The sequence below is a fragment of the Condylura cristata genome, unplaced genomic scaffold, assembly GCF_000260355.1.
Source record: "Condylura cristata isolate star-nosed mole 26May11 unplaced genomic scaffold, ConCri1.0 scaffold00017, whole genome shotgun sequence".
NCBI classification, from domain to species: Eukaryota; Metazoa; Chordata; class Mammalia; order Eulipotyphla; family Talpidae; genus Condylura; species Condylura cristata.
The window spans coordinates 41,145,739-41,165,867 of record NW_004567118.1 but is presented as its reverse complement, the minus strand read 5'-3'; the positions used below and the strand labels follow the sequence as shown (position 1 = coordinate 41,165,867).

The 20,129-nt window shown below is 40.5% G+C and overlaps 1 protein-coding gene across 1 annotated transcript in view; it reads right to left on the bottom strand.

The window, feature by feature from the left end:
* Positions 1–10,288: 10,288 nt before the first annotated feature.
* The window catches only part of LOC101629086 (contactin-associated protein-like 3), a 191,916-nt gene continuing 182,075 nt past the window's right edge, over positions 10,289–20,129 (bottom strand). The window contains exons 22-24 of the mRNA XM_012726558.1: positions 17,312–17,542; positions 17,020–17,091; positions 10,289–12,844 (exon numbers count right to left, since the gene is read on the bottom strand). Coding sequence (XP_012582012.1) covers positions 12,651–12,844; positions 17,020–17,091; positions 17,312–17,542 — 497 coding nt within the window. The 3' untranslated portion in view covers positions 10,289–12,650. The remainder of the gene's footprint in view (positions 12,845–17,019; positions 17,092–17,311; positions 17,543–20,129) is intronic.

The window sequence follows — 20,129 nt, the reverse complement described above, 5'->3', positions numbered from 1 at the left end:
CCCTGTCATATAACAGATTTTGTCCTATAACAGATTTGGCTGTCCTGGAACAGATTTGGTGTCCTATAACAAGGGTAGTTGGGGAAAGAAGGTCAGAGCTCAGAACAGCCAAGGCAGAATGCACAGACCCAAGGCCCAGGCAACCCCAATCTGCACAACCAGGAACGTGCCATGTCATGTGCCTCCTATGACACTATCGGAAGGCTGCTGCAAGGTCAGGAGGCCCCTCTGGCCACGCTGAGCTGCCCAGGCTGGCCAAACAGCACTATGAGTCCATAAACTGGTGGTGGGGGTAGAAATGATTATCACTGGTAAACAGACTACAGAAATGACAAATCCTAAATCCTGGCCCCAGATAGGGAGGTGGGAATTGTTGGTCATACCCAGGACTGCTGCAGAAAATATAGGCACAGACCAGAGGTGGGGATATGGTGGTAGAGGACCATCCCAGAGAATCACTGGTCCTCACAAATTAACCCAGTCATACCCTGGATGTAATTATTGAACAACAGATAATGATTTCACAAAGGAATGAATACTGACCCCCATCAAAGGAACACAATGTCACAACTGCCCTGTCAAAATCCAGTTAAAGTCCTAAGATTGTGTACTTGTTTCTGTTACAGAGCAGGGTAAGGGGAACCACAGAACCCCCAACCTGCCTGCTTTGAATAGCTTTTGCCATATGCCTTAAGGCAAAAACACTCTAGTGCATAAGAACTTTAATGTAAAGGAACTTTAATATTTAACAACAACAGCAACAACAGAAAAAAAAAAAAAAAGAAAAGAATAGTTTCCAAATTAAGCACCCTCGTGGATAAACACCAGCCAGACAGGGTTAGCCCATAGCAGGGTTGCTGAGGCCTAAAGCCTGCTACAAGTATAAGGCACTTTCTGGCAGGGACCCGTAAGAAGAGAGCAGAATAGACCAGACAAAGTCTGGAAGAAAAAAGAACAAAGTCAAAATCAGGATAAAAGCCGCCATTGTTCACCTCCCTATGAGTGTCTCACGCATGACCAAGAAGCATGAAGTGTCTTCACCTGTGTCCCTCCTCCATGTTCCTCCTCCAGGTCTCCGTTGAGTTGATACCAAAATGTCAGGTTTTCAGGCCTATAGGTCTTCCAGCCTATAGGTCCCAGGCTGCAGTGGCAGCACTGAGTCTCAGCCTCTATTCCACCACAGGTTGGTGTCTCACCAGCAGAAGACCTTCTCTGAAGAAGCCCAGAGGTGAGACAGGCTTCCCTGTTTACAGTCTCTATGAGTAAGACTCAGGTTGTAACAGGGTGGTCCCCAGGAAAAGGGAAGGTACCAGGTCCCCTGCCCCCACCCAGAAGGAGGGTGGAGCTGATCAGGGAGGAGAAGAATCTGGAGAGGAGACTGAAGAGGAAGGAAGCAGGATGGAGCCAGAGGAGACCTGAGGGAGGCACATGGAGCAGAGACATGCGAAGAAGCGGCTCTTGTTTCTTGGCCCTGGACTGGTTGAAACAGACGTGGGTAAGAGACCCAGGAGAGGTTCACTATGGCGGCATTTATCTTGATTTTGATTATGTTCTTTCCTCCCAGAGTTGTCTGGCATTTCTGATCCTTTTCCATGGGTCCCCTCTAAAATGTGCTTTATTTAGACTTGTAGCAGGCTTTCAGGCCTTGCTTTGGGTCAATCCCTTTTGAGTAGACTTTTACCCATGAGGGAATGGGTGACTTTGGGTGTTTGACTTAGAAACTATATTGTCTTTTCTGCATTGTACACTAATTGTATTAAAGTTACTTTCCATTAAAGTTTTTATGACTTGTCTTGATGCAGCGGATGGTATAACAAACCTGTTTAGAGAAGGCAGGTTTGGGGGTTCAGTGGTGCCCCTCTCTCCCTGCCCTGTAACAGTGTGACCCTAAAAGTGGCAATAAGGGGGCTTGCTTACTTACTTACTCTGCCTAATTCCAATTCTTTGGACTGACCTACTAGCCAGTTGTGCCCCTCACTAGTATTGATGACCAGTCTGCCATGAGACTTTACAGCCCTGGTACCTGCCTCACTACAAGGGCACATGTTTATACATGTTTAGTCTTGTTTCTCTAACTTACTCTATTAGGACAGGACACGGTAACTAAATTCCAAAGCAGTCAGTCTCTGCAGTCACTATTGGCTCTTCTAGTGACTGAGAGTAGGGAAGCCCTAGTTCTCACTGATTCTGTCATTTTGGCTACAAATGTTTGGGATGCTACGGTTCCAGGCTTAGTTATCTTTGCCACCCCTGTTAGGGTACAAGCAAAGAAACCTCTTATCTTCCCAATGAAACCACAATATCCATCAAGCCAAAGTCCAGCAACACTCTTTAATTTCCCTAGTCTCAGTGGCTATGTAACAACATAGAGTCCTGTACTTGCTCGTGGGTTTGTGTCCTCTGTCGGGGACCGAGACCAGGACTTTGCCTCCTATGCACAAAACAACACTTGATTGGAACTTAGAGTAAACATCCTGGTTGAGAATGCAGCACACCCGAATCCCTTCCCCCACTCTCCTTCTCCCCCCCCCCCCCCAGCAAGCTTTGGCGCCAAAGAGACAAAGAGATGACGATGGATCCCTCCCCTCAAACCCAACCCATTGGCCTTTAAGACATTAGACCACCAGACCACCCCCGGCCCGCACCTTCTGTGCCGCCCTCAAGTATATATACACGGCTGTTGTAAGAATAAACTCTCTCTCTCACTCTCTCACTCGCATGTGTCTCCATCTTTGCCTTCTTTCTCGCGCTGTCCCTGGGACTCTACCCCCTCGCCATGCAGGTCAAGGCCCACCACAAGGTCAAGACTCTGCCTTCTCCTTTTGTCGACCCTGGGACCCCAATCCTCGGCCTTGCTGGACAAGGCCCCCCGCAGTCCTCCTTAATAAAACAAAACAAAACAAAACAAAACAAAACTCCTGTCCTGGATGCTCCCCATTTTCACTCCCTTACTAAATTTACCCCTCATTTTTCTCTTGCTTTGGGCCCTACTTGCTCAATATCCTCATCAGGATCATTGCTCATCTGGAAGCTATCAAACTCCATATGTTCCTTCAAATGGAACCCACAGGAAGCCTCTGCTATCCTTCTGGGGTCCCTTAGATCATTGCCCTGTGATGGAGCTCTGACTGCCTCTCCACATTACCCACTCTCATCAGGAAGCGGTCATTGATCAGAACTATGTCCTTTGTTCTAACAGAAATTAGGGGTTCCATCCTTAGGGAGGGTGATGTGTCCTAAGGCAAGTTGGGGATAATTAGGCAACTCCTGGGACAGTGTAGGGAAGGACTTCAGAGGAGTTAAGGGAGGCTCCAGACAAAAGGGTAATAAATTCCAAAGGGGACTAGTCAAATACTCTCAGGACCAGGGGCAACAGAACATTCTGGAACAACAATAATGAAATAGGACTCTAAGGTAGGGGCTGGGACACAGAGACTTAGTTCTGGGTACAGAGACATTAAGGCAGCGTCTGACCACTGAGAACTAACCAAACACAAAGAAACTGATGGAGTTGTAAAATAATGAGGAAAAGAAGGTCTAATACCCTGAGACAGGAAACCGCTTCAGCTCCCAGGCCCTCACATAAGCCTGGGAGTCCCACTTTATTTTATTCCTTTTCTCCACAATAAACTTTCCCTTTTCTCTAAACAAATTTGCCTCTTTAGTTTGCTTGCCTGAGTGCCAGTGAAGTTCCTGCTGTGGCTTCTTGAGGCACCAACCCGTGGTCATGTGGCTGGACTCAGTGCTGACACTGCTGCCTGGGATCAGTTCCTGGCTGGGAGACTAGGCCTGAAAACCTGACATTTTGGTATCATGTTCACCATCCTTCTTTCTCCAGTCTTTTCACCTCCCTGCTCAGCTCCATCCTTACTTGAGGAGAGAAGCGGGCAGGGAACCTGGAACCTCCCCTTTTCCTGGGGACCACCCTATTACATTTCTAGGCAGGTATGCAGGTGTCTCTTTCATCAAACCAGTTCCTTTCAAAAGCAGCAGCAGCTGTCTGCACACCCATGTCTATCCAGGTTCTATTTTTCCTTTCTCCCTTTCCTAATAAATTTGTTCCTTTAAAATGTTGCCTTTGCTTTTACGAATATATAAATCTGTAAATTATCCTGTGCGCTGTTGAAAGGGAAATGCTGCCAAAACTTTTCTTAGAGAGGTAACACAAGGACCCCCTTCAATAAGCCCCATTAATTCAACAGAACACCATAAGTTCCTGAGTCAGACAAACCACGTATCATTGCTCAGTACCCACATGTGGCTGGCAGTACTTTTCTATCCTGCTAGAAATTTCTACTGCACAATGTGCTGTTTGAAAATTTCATTAATAAGGGTCATTCATAGGGCATATTTGCTCATTTTTTAATATCCAACTATCTTTACTTTGCCTGACTTTTTCAAATATCTTCTCAAATGTAGATAATTCTAGGTTGAATGCCTGTATTTACATAAAACTTGGAAAGGGCTGGTGCTTTTGTTTAGATGGCTTAAAAGTTCAAGGGCCATCTGTTGGGGTATCATTTAATCAAATTAAGCCTTTATTTCTGCACTTTCCTCAGCTGAACATTGTTGGGAGACACAAAATAGATAAGAAAGGAAACCAAGAGATTTGCCAAGGGAACCTAGCCATGTACCACTTCACCAATAGAAGTGATTAAGAATTCTGGGCAAAGAGACCTCAGCTGAACCCCTCCTGTGAGAAAGGCCCATTTACACCTGATGGCCCAGCAGAAAACTGGCAGAGAGACTAACTCTCCCACAGAAACAGGTTATAAAAGGGAGCCCCAAATCCTTCTTGGTGCAGACTCTTCCCATGCCACCTGCTGTTTCTCTTAGCAGTGTCTAGTGCCAGTATGTACAGGGCAGGTTCACTGTTGCTCTGGACAGATGTATAATAATAGTCTCAGAGCACTTGGTGTTTTTTTCAGGCTTTAATGCTCTCAGGGACCCAAGTATACAGGAACACCAGGCAGGGAAGCTGGCATGCAAGGAGGCAGGCATGAGCCATGCGGAGGGACTGGGATGTAGGCAGGTATCTGAGCCCCGCAACCCCCTGTGAATCTGTGCTGTTTTTCTGGGTTCTCACTGGACATCTCTGGTGTTCACTTATGTTGTCTTGGGGCCTAGCCTCAGAGTGGTCCTTCTCACCAGAATCCTGTTTCAGAGTGACACCACTGTTTTAGCCACCTGCCCCTGGCACCCATGTCTCTATTTACATGTGTGTATGTCCCGTGCTGTCTGGGCCCAGTTGTCCACAATTACAGATGTATGTGCAAGACCAGAGGTGCCATCCGCAGAGGCTATAATGTCAGGAGGCCATAAAAACGCCTGATAACTTCAATCATCCTATAAGTAGATCTTCCTTTTCTGTTCTCTACTCTGAATCTTGATAACTTCAATCATCCTATAAGTGTATTTCAATAGATCTTCCTTTTCTGTTCTCTACTCTGAATCTAGTGAATTATTTCATCCCCCACACCTCTGGCCCCACCCCGGTATTTCTCCCTGGTAACACCATTTGATCCCTCTGTGTAGCCCCACATGGTTCACTCCCTTAATTTTTTCTGATGTGGAGGATCACACCTGTTACTGCCTTTACTTCCAGTTCCAATTGTTTCCAGCATGGAGGTGAAACAAAATTTTGTGACTTCAGTTTATAAATTTTTCCCACAAGACTAAAATATTTGGATCAATGGCTTATTTTACAAAAAAATAATCATTTCAATTTCCAGTTCACCTTATATAGGCATATTTCATACAGATGATATTCCTAAAGAATCAAATGACTCAGCTAATAGCATTTGCTGTGGGGTGTGCTAAGCCATCACATGAATTTGTTAAATTTTACTAGAAAACTATATGAAAACATATTTTACACATATGATTGTATGTACATAATTAGTCTTCAACTGGGACTGTTACTTTGAGTTCATTCCCTTAATATTCCTCCCAAACTTGTTTCTAAATTGGGCAGGTAGTGATGCAACAAATGCTTGCAGCAGAAGCCATGAAAAAAACATGGTCATGTGTGATGATAGTGAAGACTGCATAAATGGAACTAGGATGAGTTCCAGGGAAAAGCAGGTTTTAGCTCCAAAACAGTAAGCATAGGTTGTGCCTGACAATCATGTAAAACAATCAAGTAGATAATAAATCAAACAGCTGGGCAAAATGACGGGTTAGCAAAATGTCTGCAAAGGCAACTAATGAGAACGTGCAACCCCTTGTCACCAGGGAGGCAAAACTTTAGTAGGGTAATTAGGGTAATCCCTGAGGAAAGGGGAGGTTCCAGGTCCCCTGCCCCACCATAAGGAATGCTGGGGCTTGGCAGGGAGGAGAAGCTAGAGGAGACCAAGAGAAGGATGAAATGGAATCAAGAAGATAACCTGGAGGAGGCACATGGAGCAGAGAGACATGTGAAGAAGTTGAGATTCCTCCTCAGTCTTGGACTGGTACCAAGGATGTGGAGACATGGAAGGGAATTCTGAAAGAGATTGAGATGTGGGTGAGAAGTCAGCGGGGAGGTAGATAATGGATGCCTTTATCTTGAGTTGGGTTTTGATTTTGTTTTTCTCCTATCAGACTTTGTTGGCCCTTTGTGCCTCTTTCCTATGGTTTTCCACCAGAAGGTGCCTTAGACTCGTGGCAAGTTTTAGAGCCTCAGAAGTTCTGCTTCAGGCCAATTTTGGGTGTTTTATTGGAAATCATTTTAGCTATATTCTTTCTCTTCTAACACACACTAACTTAAGTTCCTATCTATTGAAAGTCTTATACACTAGAGTATGTTTGTCTTCATTTGGTGGATGGCAGAACCTGCTTAGAGTAGGCAGAGTTGGGGTCTCAGGGTACCCCTTGGCATGCCTTGTAAGAAAGCCACTAGGTGGCTACTCAAAGAGTGGAGTATGTACTGGCTGGGACATATTCCAAGAGGGTTGGGCATGGAGCAGCTTATGAACCTTGACTTAAGAGAGAGTCTGGCATCCAATCACAATATCTGGAAGATGAAACCCGTGTGTGACCAAGAATTCCTGGCCGACATCAACAATATTGCTTCTTGGCTAATCTGAGAGAATGTCTTTCATTCCAGATGAAGCCAATTATTAAATCTCCTTGAAGGTACAGGCAAAAGTGTTGCTATTGTTAGGTTCAGAGTAGACAATTTTTTTTTTAAGATTTATTTTTATTTATTTATGATAGGGGCCTCACTGGAGGTGTGGGGGTAGAAATGATTAGCATAGCCGTTAGACCAGCTATAGAAATGAAAGATCCCTAGGGCCTTGCTGAACTGCTAAAGGAAATATTCCCAGGGGCAGACCAGACTGGAAGATATTGAGACTGAGGGCCATTGGAGAATCACCTGTCCTTACAAATCAACCCAGTCACACCATAGAAGTGATTGATTTAACAACAGATAACCATTTCACACAGAAATGAACCCCTCCTTTGAAAGGAACATGCTATTAGAATGATTTCTGTCCTGGCAAATGCAGTTCTCGTCCCAACCGGCCCACCTGTGTCTGTGCAGCCATTTCTTTTCACAGATCTTTTCCTTTCAAAAGCTGCAGCTCTCTGCCCTTTCTCCTTTTTCTACTAAATCTGTTCTCTTTAAAATGTAATCCTTACCAGCCTGTTGTGTGTGCAAATGTCTTTTTCTCCTATGTAAGCTTGCCAAGTGCCACAAAAGGGGAACTCTGCTGAAACATTCCTCAGAGGACCCCACTCACTGAACCTTACATCACATCAACATCATATCATCTCAGCAAAGCAGAAATAATAAAAAGAATCAAAATGAATGCTACATTATCAGTGATTTTGTAATTATTTGGGTAAAGTGGTGGAATGGAGAAGAATACCAGAGTGAGGCAGGAGGTGTGAGGGTGAAAGAATTCACCAGAGACAGAGTGGAGAACAGAAAAGTTGGATTTATTGAAATACACTGTTAAAAGTAGCAGCAAGTGACATGGGAGAAGTTTATGCACCAAACATTTGGTGGTCCCTTTTATAGCCTGTTTTGGTGGACTTTCCATCACTGGGAGAGTCAGTCTCTGCCAGGTGTTTTCTGCTGGGACATCAGGTAGCCCATCTTCACAGGAAGGGTTCTGCTTGCCTGAATTTTTTTTTTTAAGATTTATTTATTTGTGCATACAGAATTGGGGTACAAGCCAGAGATGCAAGGGGTGAGAGGATTTATCAGCGACAAAGTGGGAGGCAGAAAAGCAGTAGTGAAATACACTGATGAGGGGAGCAGCAGGTTGGTCAGGAGAGGTCTGCGGTGCCATGTGGGTCACCTCCCTGGCTGGAGATCGAACTCATGCTGCAGTGACTGGGGATAGCTTCATAGTGCTGTGCTTTAACCCGCTGCACCACCAAGAAGGGTCCCAAAAATTCCTGATCACCCCTATTGGTGGTGTGGACCATGACCAGGTTCCCATGGCAACTCTACTGGTTCTCTTTCTTATTTTGTGTCTCCCAGCAATGTTCAGCTGAGCAAAGTACAGAGACTAAATCTGAATTTTGTTAAATTATACCTCAAGAAGGGGCATAAACATTTTTGTACTCTTATAATTTGAGTGGTTTCCTTTTTAGCTTGTCTGATGGCATGAAAGTGAAGTGCATTCAACAGAAAACATGCTTTGAATTTTTAAATTTAGGACATTCTGTTTTGTACTTTCAAAATAGTATTTAATAAGTTACATGAGATATTCAACCCATTACTATAAAGTAGGCATTGTGTTCAATGATTTTGCTCAACTGTAGGTTAATATAATGTGTCCCAAGCACATTTATGTGAGGCTGGCTAAACTATGAGGTTTGATAAGTTAGGTGTACTAACTGCACTTTCAGTTTATACTATCTTGACTTATGAAGGATTTATCAGGATGTGTGGTCCCATTATAAGTTAATGGATATCTACGCTAAGACGTGGTGTTACCTTATAAGAAGTGACTTGGACATGCTTAAAGAGTCTGAGGGGAGAGGATTAGTTGGCATGATATTTATCCCTCTTGGTAACTACAAATCTCGTATGATTCTGAGAATGAAATCAGTTTCAATAATAAAAAACTTGATGTTCTGAACTTGTTAAGTCAGCATTTATAAATATTTTCATACTCTCAAAAAGTGGTAGCAATAGTATATAAAATTAAGTAGTCCAAGATATTTCAACTGAACTAGCATGTTATTTTCAATCTGCATAGAATTAGTAATGCCCTAGCCTTTGTGAATGTGTGAGTACATGTACACACAAAATTCAACTGTTTGTATGCAAACTGTTTCATCACTTTCTCCTAATCATGAGTCACACTAGGGAAATGGGAAGGAACCAGGATATATTTGAGATGCCAAAGATATCTTTAAAAACTTTAGTACATAGATTCTAAGTAGACATGTTTTCATTTAAACATTCATATCCATGTCATCCCCCTTATTTGAAGAATATTTTGATAATTTAGTTGCATTGTCAGAGATAATTTATACTGGATAAAAAGCGCTTCCATCATATTTGTCTTCTTCAAGGACAAGGACCATGAATTTCATATTTTCTTAAAAATCCATAGAAAATAATGTTATTCCTATCAAATGTTTTTATATAAAAGACCATGAAAAAAAAGGTTCCTGGCGTGTGTTTTTTTTCTAGAAAAACAGAACACAAATATTGCAATATGCTAAATATTGCTGGGGAGTTTGTATGATGAGCTTTACTTCATTAGGGAATAAAGAGAGGTCCTAAATTCTAATCCCAACAATTAATGTTAATTATATGCTATTTTTCTAAACATAAAAAATGTGGATTATCATCTTTTACCTTTTACTTCATAGAAGGATGTTATTATTGACAACTAAACTTTCTATGTTTACTTATTGCTCCAGTAACCCAAGTCTATGGGGGGGAAATCCAAATGTGTGTATATGGTAAATATTCAATAAATGACTTCTGGTTATTCAATTATTCTTCTCTTGCAAAGATTTAAATATTTACTTTCATAGGCATTGTAACTTATAATCAGTAAATGTTTACCTGTTTTGTGTTTAACTTTGCATCTGAGATTTTACATATCAGTATATAATACTATAGTTCTGTTTACATGCTGTCATAAAAATGTCTATAGATAGTAATCTCTGATACAGTGTGGAAAAAGTAACTCACTCACCACTACAGAAAGAATACATTCATACTTTTTTTTAATATTTAGGGGAAAACAATATAATTTCATAGTTCTTATTTCATTTAACTCTTAAAAATATTTTCCTAATTTAATTCAAAAATGTTACTTTATTAATAAATAAACAGGAAAATTTACATATCAGTAAAAGAAAGTGAATAACGCATCACTTCAATTTGGTGTAAATATTTCCTCTTCTCTTTAGAGAAGGGAGCAAAATGCAGTGAATTTCACATCTATAAATATGTAAAATTCCAGTAACCAAAGTGATGAGTTCTTTTGGAACATAAGATGATCACTGGTTAAAGTTGCAGTAGTTTTAAGTTTACACTCAAATATACATTAAATAGAAACCATATTTTCCTGTTGAATCCTTCTCCTGTCTGTGTAAGCCTTTGGTGAAAATGTATGTATCTTATTCACCAAGGTAAGTTTTTTTATGTATTAGTATATTGAGAACCCAAACATCTTCACTATTCATTTAGATAAACATCAACATATATAAAATGTTGGGGTAGATGACTCTTAAGGTTTCTGTAATCTCAACAAAGGTTCCCATGATCCCAACAAGAGTCTGGGTTCTTTGAATGTGGGCAGGACCTATGACTTGCTTCTAAGCAACAGAATACAGAGAGGCAATGGGTGTCACTTTCTGTTCACATAAGATTTTATAAGATTTTTCCTAGCAGATTTACTCTAAAGCCCCTCTCTTCTTTGCTAGTTTTGAAGAAGCAAACTTTCATAAAACCGCTAGCATGAAACTGAATGTGTCGATCACCATATGAGTGGGAAGAAAAGTCATTCCTAGCTGAGGCTCCAGATGAGAATACAGCTCTGGTTGACACTTGGAGGCTGCCTTGTAAAAGATCCAGTGAAACCAGGCCCAGCTCCTGGCCCACAGAAACTGTGAGCTAATACACATGCGTTGTAGTAAGCCACTACATTGCTGGGAATATGTTACACTGTGTAGAAAACTCATATGAAACTGTAAGAAAAAGTTCTTTGGAGAAAAGACAATAGAGGGGAACTCTTTTTCATTCTTTAAAAAAGACACAGAAAAGTAGGTGTGCACTCCAAGGCTAAATGTATAGTCCCAACTGGTCCTTTTATGGTCCTAGTATGTAATCTAATTAACATGTGGCAAGTGGGATATGGAATGTGCATTACAGTTTTAAAAGTAGTTGGATATTGAATACAAATGATGGCTCCGTGCAATTATCTAATGATAAGCACAAAAGTAGTTAACTAGAACAATTCTCACAGTTAATATGAGTTCTTTGCTCTCCTAATATGCAAATATATATGCAATATAAAGTGAACTGGTTGATATATGGTACTCTATAGGAAATGGATTCCAAGGTCCTAGACTCTTGACTCAAATTACAAACTAAATTCAGATTATAGAACCTGTATTTTCCCAAGTTTAAGAATCCTTTATCCATGCTTCTTCCCCCCACCCAAGGATATTCCTAATAGTGATTAAAATAAGTGATAATTTAGGGAATGTTTTGCCTAAATCGGTTCAAAATTTCAAAGGGGGAATGGAGAACTTCTATTGAAAATGTAATTTTTCCCCTAAAAAATAATAATAAAAAAAGTCATAGGACTACAGAGAAGAGTGAATTGATAACCCATATATAAAGGAAAAAAATAGGATTATATTTCATTCAGATGAAAAGGATAAAGGACACATTTGCAGTGCTAAGCATAAAGTTCATATCTGGGGGCACAAGTATTAGTTAGAAAATGTACAATTTTGTGAATCACAGGCTATCATTATTATAGTTTACAAAGACTGAAATGACAAATAACAAAGACAAAAGAGCAAGTTACTATAGATTGGAATTCTTTACACATTTTGCTACCTATGAATTTTCTATTCCATAACTGACCTTAATACTAGAATTTCATAGCTGACACTCAATACTTAGTTCATTACGAAAATGTATCCAAATTGCTTTAAAAGAGACAAATACTTTTTTTTTAAAAAAGCATTTTTTCCAGGTTTCTGATGTATTTTTGGTAATTGGGCTCTGGTACACAGGAAGAGGGAAAACGCTGTGGAGACTTCAGAGAAGCACATCCTGGGTCACAAATGTCAGCTGGGAGCTGATAACAGACCACAGCTTAGACTTCCAGTAACTCAAGCATGAGAGTCCAACTTTGACTTTCATAAACTTCTGTGTTACATTTTTTAAGCATAGGGCTACAGCGCAAATTCTTGGTCTCATTTAAAACGAAGTCATTATGCAAAATATATTTCAATTTTAAGAGATCAGTGAGAAACTCTAAGCAGTGATTCATGAGCACGTTGAAGACTCGGTCCTACAGAGAAAGGGGCACTGAGCAGAGCCTCCCAGGGACTGCGTCTGATGCTGGTCACAATCCGGCTTGGGGCACTTACACCCTCACCTGTCCTGGGGTCAAGAGATGGCCCTCCAGGGCAAGAAAGTCCCCTCCTCATACCAAGTACTCCACAGCAGCCCATCAGAAGAAATACTCTTTCTGGCTTTCACTGAGTGTACTTTGCTGGTTAAGCTCACTTTTCAGAGAAATCTCAGCATTGTCTGCATTTTGGGGGATATGTGACTCATTTTTTTTGTATAACCATCTCTGTTGATAAATGCGTACAGCTATGGCAGTGAAGCAGAGCAAGATAAATATCCCAACTGCTATAATACCTAGAAAGAGAAGGGGAAAATACAGTCAACATCTGAACTGTAAATGTCAGCCTAACCAAAAATCTACCCTAGCGTCATTTATATCATATATCAATGTCATATATGTCATCAGGGAATTTGAAACCAAGAGGTATTTCAACATTAAGTTAACTTCTAAGTCAATATAACCTTTATATATAACAGTTTCATGCCTTCATCCTAAAAGACATATTGAGATTAAATTTCAGTTAAACCTTCACACTCAGATTTGGAAACACAATGTGGTCCACATTTCATTTTAACGAGCAAGTAGGTGTTAATTATTTTAAAATCATAGACTATGTCATCTTAGAATAATTAACTGCTTATATATAAGCATTTTAATGAAAATTTGATTAAATTTTGATGCCAACATGACCTTAAACTACTGTTTGTATATCTTCTGTTTCTATGAGGACAACAGAGTGTTTTCTGCTCCTGGGGGTCCTCTCCCTGGGGACCCACACCCTGTGTGAGTCTTTTCTATTGCTTATATGCAGGGCTGTGACTGGCTTCTAATCAATAAAATACAACAAAGATGATGGACTGCACCTGATTAAGTGCACATGACTGCACTGATTATCTTATGCAGGGTTTTAGTGCCTGTCTGACTAGAGCCTCTCTCTTTCTACTGACTGTGAGGCGGCCAGGAGCCATGGTGGCAAAGTCCCACATGATAGGGCACTGTGGGCAGCATCTAAGCACTCAGGGCATCGCCTCATTTTTTTTTTTTAAAGATTTATTTATTTACTCGTACAGAACTGGGGTACAGGTCAGAGATGCGGAAGGTGAGAGGATTCATCAGAGACAGAGTGGGGAGCAGAACAGGCAGAGTGAGGAAGTGCACTGCTGATAGGAGCAGCGGGCGGGTCAGGAGAGGTCTGCCACGCCCGTGTGGATCTCCTCCGGGGCAGGTGGAATCGAACTTATATGAAGTGGTTTAAGCTTCTTTGTGCTGTGCTTTAACCCGCTGCGCCACCAGGGAGGGCCCAGCATCGCCTCATTTTTAATGTATTATAAGATAAGGTTCCTCATTGTACTCTGGGACAGATGTAAACAGTGTAATGGTGCCCAGCCAACTCAGCTCAGTTGGGTACAAATGGTCACAGGTGTTCCTTAGCACATATCCTCAGGAACCCAGATTTCTCCTGTGCGGTAGCCAGTACAACAACAGATGATCTCAGTTCTATAGCTGCATGACACCAAACACTGCCAACAAGCATCCAAGTGAGGAAGCAAACTCTTCTCCAGTGGAATGAGACCCGAGCTCTCACTGACACCTTGCATATAAGAGCCAGGACAAAGGACCCAGTGAAGGGTGTCCAAATTCCTGACCTACAGAGAGATTGAGAGTGCAAATGTGAGTTGGGTGAAGCTGTTTAAGAGAGTGATAACTTGTCATGTAGCAATAGATAACTAATATACCATTAGAAATTTACAGATATACTGACAACATTCAATCACATGGGAAGTTGGTTATTCTAAATATTTTTAAGAATCAAAAATGTTAGTTATGCCAATGGTTCTCAACACTGATCACACAGCAGAGAAGGCCTCAAAATCTGAGTGGGAGGTCTAGATATCAGTATTGTTTTAGAAGCTCTCAGATTATTTTTACACATCAATATTTTAATACACTGATGTTGAAAGTGTCAGACTGGCCCATAAACATATTACGGTGAACAGTGAATGTCTAATCTATACCTAAACAGAGAGGTTAAAAAAAGCATTCACTAGTCAATACATTTTCATGTTGATTGGCATGGGTATTAATATTTCAATTAACAAGAGTTAGAAAACATGTTACCTCTTAGTTATGTGAATTAAAATATGTATTATAAAATAAGGGGTCCTCATTATACTCTGGGACAGACATAACAAGTGTAATGATACCCAGCAAACTTAAAGGTCTGTTGGGTGCAAATGGTCACAGGTGTTCCTTCCTGAACACATATCCTCAGGAACCCAGATTTCTCCTTCGCTGAGAGTAACATATTTATTATTTTGTAAATATTCTTAAATAGTTTTAGGTAGAATATTCATTATTTTCAATATACTTTATGACTAATTTAAGAATAAAAAGTTTCCTTAATTATTTTTAAATTTAATTTTCAGGTATTTAAAAGGAGTTATTACATTCAGATACATGGTGTGGAGCCAGTTACTCAACAACATAAATCACTTGATTATAAGTTATTGTCACCACTATACATCACAGATTTTATGTTACTGATGACTTTTAACTTCAGCTTGCTTGTTTTGTGAGGTGGTAGGGTCCTAAGTTGATAATTAGCTCTACCTATTGCCTGTAAAGATTGGAGATAAAGTCAATATTACATCTATTGTCTTCTATGACTTCCCATCAGCAACTCCAGTATAAATGTGTTTTTAAGACACGCTCATGTTTGCCTGCCTCCCTTCTCGGCACATCTGTCTCTTCCTTTGTCCATCCATCTGTATCTGTAATGTAGATCCCTTGATAAGAAACCATCTATGCTATCTAGATTCCAAAGCTTAAATAGGTTAAGATAATCCTTTCTTATAGTGTTCCCTTAATTTGCCAGAGGTGAAAACAATGCAAAGTGTAGGACAGAGAAGAATCCAGCTATTTGAGATCATCCTTTAAACAGATCATATATTTAACATATGAGTGCGGTCTGATCAATTAGGCAAAAGGCTGAAATTCTATAGTGAGCAGCTGACAAACCACGCAGCAGCCTGCCATTGCACACAGGGAAGGCAGGTACAAGTGACCTGCAGGGACAGTAAACTGAGCTGCTAGGTACCTGGCACCCTCTGTGATCTCTTCTACCAACCCATCAGTCAAACGCTGAATAAGATTCCTTAAGGGAATAACACTGGTGCAACTTACTCACTTTGCACTTCTTGCCAATGATATTTAGCCAGAAGCAGTAAATTTTCAAAGATGAGGTCTTGTAGGGTATGAGCTATGACATTTTGAAAACACTGGAACTTTTATTCCTCTTTTAAAATTATTAATCATGTTTAAGTAGTTTTAAGTTTGATTTTGCATCCCATTGAAGTTTTCTCATTAATAAACTAGAATGATTTAGGATTAAGATTTAATTTAAATCGTGACATAAGTGACCCTTTTGGGTAGCCATTTAAATAACATGTTTTTGAAGTTGTAAACTGGGGGTCATGGACTACACTCATTGTGACAAATGAAAGTAGTTGAAAGAGGAAAGAAAATGTGAATATCGTTAACACAGATTTGGTCAGAACTTTAAAATGTCTAAATGCTTTTTCAATTGTGTATAGTACACTAGTGTTTTTGAAGTTGTAAACTGAGGGTCATGGACTCTACTCATAGTAAAAATGAAAGTACTTGAGAGAGGAAAGCAGATCAAATGAAGGGATTCAGTCTGGACAGGTGTGCTGCCCAGCTGGTCAGTGAGTAACTACTTCATCAGGAACTACAAAGGAATGGAGAACAATTTATTTCCTACTTTCCCACTAGAGTTTGCAACTGCATTACATTGCAATAATCTAATAAAATAAACTAAGATGTTCTTTGAAAGATAAATAGGGAGAATTGAATATTATTTTTAAACCAGACTTGGATTAAGTTATATTTCAGAGATTATCATGATATGATGGAAGACATTTAAGATGCATTTACCTTAACACCTTTAAATGTCTATATGTGTTGTATAGTTTAAGATTTGATTCATAGAAGAAGCATACTTTTGTGTTATTATATTTTAAGAAAATGACCAGTGCCTAGGTAGGTGTTTTTTGTTGATATGCTTTATTTCTTACTCTTATTTTTAAATGTTTGGGCTAAAGGACTGAAAGGTTTATGGCTACTTTGAATTGAAGGCTACATAAGTATGTCAGTATTTTTGAGATTACATATCTGTGTGTGTACATACATATATACACACACTGAAATACAGATGACTATTTTCAAATAACAGTCTTACTATTCTAGATGAGTAACTATTCTTTAAAAAGTGTATTTCACTGTAACCATCAATTCCTTCTACTCCCTATCTCCAAAGGAGTTGAATTGTTAAATTATCTGTGGCCTGTCACCGACCTCGCCAGTCAGGGCAGAGCCTTACAGCTATTGTTTGGGTATGAGAGTTAGCACAGCAAAGCAGGGAAGAGGTCCCTGTTCACCCTGCTGTTACCTCCGATTACTGCAGAATCACTTCTGTTCGCGTTAACTAAGGGCTGTCCCTCATCTGTGGGTCCAGAACGACCTACAGTAAAAAAAGTAAGAACAGAAGAGAGAGGACAGGAGGACTTTTGAGAAATGCACAAACATTTGAAAAAGGTGCAAATGGTTGGTATGTGAAGAGTGAACATGCAGCGAAGAGCAGAGGACTAGAAAGTTAAACACAGGCATTTGGAGGCTCCAGGATGGCGACAGGGCTGAAGACAGTGAGTGACAAGTGTGATCTCCGACTGAGGGGCACGCACCTGAACCACCTGCCAGCGGCCTGGTAGCCTCTCGCGCAGGGGCACCAGGCCCCGCCCCCTCCGCACAGCCAGGAGATGAGGCCACGTGTCCAAGGACTGTGATCCCGCCTGGACCTTCAGGGCGCAGCACCGCCTTTAGTGGAGCAGCGGGACCAAAGCGCACCGCCGACAGGCAGCCGGTGAAGCCATGTGCACCCGCCAACCGCGTGTCGGGGTCTGTGCTGGAAGACTCTGCGGGGGAAGGTGGGGGGAGGTGGGGGGAGGAGGAGGGACATGTCGTTAGAGTGCAGGGACCCAGGGCAAGGACACCTAGCCAGCACCTTCATGGCAACAATGGAGTAAATCTCGGTCCCAATCCTTTGCGTTTTCTTCCTGGTAAAAGACAGCTAGAGCCAGTTAATGAGGCCCATGGCAAATGATCTGCAGGTGCTAATCTGCATTTAAGCAAACAAGCTTCGGTGGGTGCAGTCAAGGGTACAAATGAGTAAAATCTGCTTGTGCTTCATTTTTCAAGTGAGCATTAAAAGTTTTTTTTTTTTTTTTTTAAACCAGGATTCCTGGCCAGCAGTCAAGGTGGTTATGTGTAATGAAGTCTGGGTTTGAGGACCACTGCTGCTCAGGGGTCCTCTCTGCAGTTTATCTCCCAATTTATCCTCCTAGTATGCTCTCAGAAAGCTTCTGAGAGGGCATGTCCCTAACCCAGCCACGGAGCCTTGGGGGGACTCCATAGCACTCTTTCTTTCCTCTTCTTCACAAAGGTGGTCTCAGTCCTCTGACCCTTTCCATAAAGGAAGACTTGCTTCCTCCATTCAGGCCCCTGCTCTCAACCCAGGCTGACACAGGTTGGTGATTGTGAGACTGCAGAGGACCAGTTATTGACACATTCATTCATTCATTCATTTGTTCACTCGTTCACTCACTCACTCATTCATTCATTCATTCCAAGGATTAGGTGACACATTAGCTCAATGGGCACAAAATTAAGCAAGGTTAGTTGTAGATCATTCATTCATTCATTCATTCATTCATTCCAAGGATTAGGTGACACATTTGCTCAATAGGCACAAAATTGAGCAAAGTTAGTTGTAGGTTTCAAGTTGTGTAACTGTGTCAGTCTTGTACTCCACAGCAGACACCTGGAGTCTCTGCTGTAGGGCCCTTTCCACTTCACCATGGGAGACTGGCTTGTTGATGCTTTTTTTTCTGAAAACCACAAAACAGCTACAAAGAATTTACTTATGACTTCCTTAGGCTAGGCATCAATCTTGGGAATTTATTGTTATTATTCAGTCCTCACAGCCATCGTGAATGCTCTTATCCTTACCCAAAGGCAGAAGCGTAAGATTTTTAGTAAGTAAAATCAAGTAGGGGAAATAACATTACTAGAGATAGGGAATCAAACCTGCGAAATCTGTCTATGCAAATCTTGTTATAAAGCTCTTATCTTCTGCTAGTCTCCCCATGCTTTTTAGTTACTTTTCAAGTTACCAGTCATTGTCAACCTACCATATAAACACATTGGCCTATCTGTTTTTGGGGGTCTTCATTTTCCTATGGAACTTCTAATATCCATTAAAATGTATATTCTATAATGTATATATGTATCCATTAAAATGTAAATTCTATTAATCTGTTAAATGCCAATTTAATTTTCTGACCCAACAACAGACCTAGGAAGGGTAAATGTAATATAATTATAAACAATTTGACTAATTTTGTGGAACTTATTTAATATAATCAAGCTTCATCTCCCTATATAGTGCTATTACTGAAGAAAGAAACATTGGTCCTATATTGTATTGAATTATACTTTCCTGTATTTCAAGAATCTGTGCCTGCATTTATGCGTATATATGGATTAGTGGGTATGACTGTGTATGGAGGATTCATATGAACCCAAGCAGTCTGTCATGTCTCCTGTAGCTGTGGCTGTGACCAGAGGCCTATGCATGAGTGGTAGTGTTGCACATTGAAAGGTTTGGTGCTGACAGTTCTTGACCCTCTTCATACTTTCCATCCTGAGGTCATGGTGATATTTATTTTTTGATAGGAATGATTCTTTAGTATTTTCTCTAGTTGGGATGTATGGTTAATATTTCATCTCAATCCTTCCCCTTCATCCAAAATATCTTGCAAACCTTGTCAGATAAATTACTTATTAGGTGATTAAGTTATAACTCATTTTTCTTAGTAACACAATGATACCATGCCATCATTTTTAAATTCCAGCTTTATGGACAATAGTTGCATCTTGATGCCAGAAACATTGTTTCCATTATAGTAACTCTGTCTAGAAAGTTTGGACAATTTTTCCCTTGGCTTTTTAATTTAGAAATTTTACCAGAATTTTCCAATACATTTCTTATTAATTGTTTAACACAGGAAAAAAAGCATATCTACATATTTTAATAATATATAGTCACCATTTTTTAATTGTCTCTCTAGATCTCTAATTATTCATTCTCTCAAGTATATACAAGAAAAATTCCTTTTTAAAGAAATACATATTGTCTAAATGCAACAAAAAGTCATTAAATAACCCTTCTAATTTATTATAATCATTTAATTGGGTTGTCCCAAGGTCACTATACTTTACTGTACTTAGATATAGTTTTCCTAGTTCTAGCCTCCAAATAACTTATTTTTCCTCTGAATTTCCTTACAATTTACTCTGTGATCTAAGTATTTAGGGCCAATACTTAAGAATAATTAGTGATGATTCCTCCTCAGATTACCCAGTGAAATTTTGAAATTCCTGTGTGTGTGTGGGGGGGGGAGGGTGGGGGGGGGGGGGCGTCTTCCCTGAGGACCTGGAGCC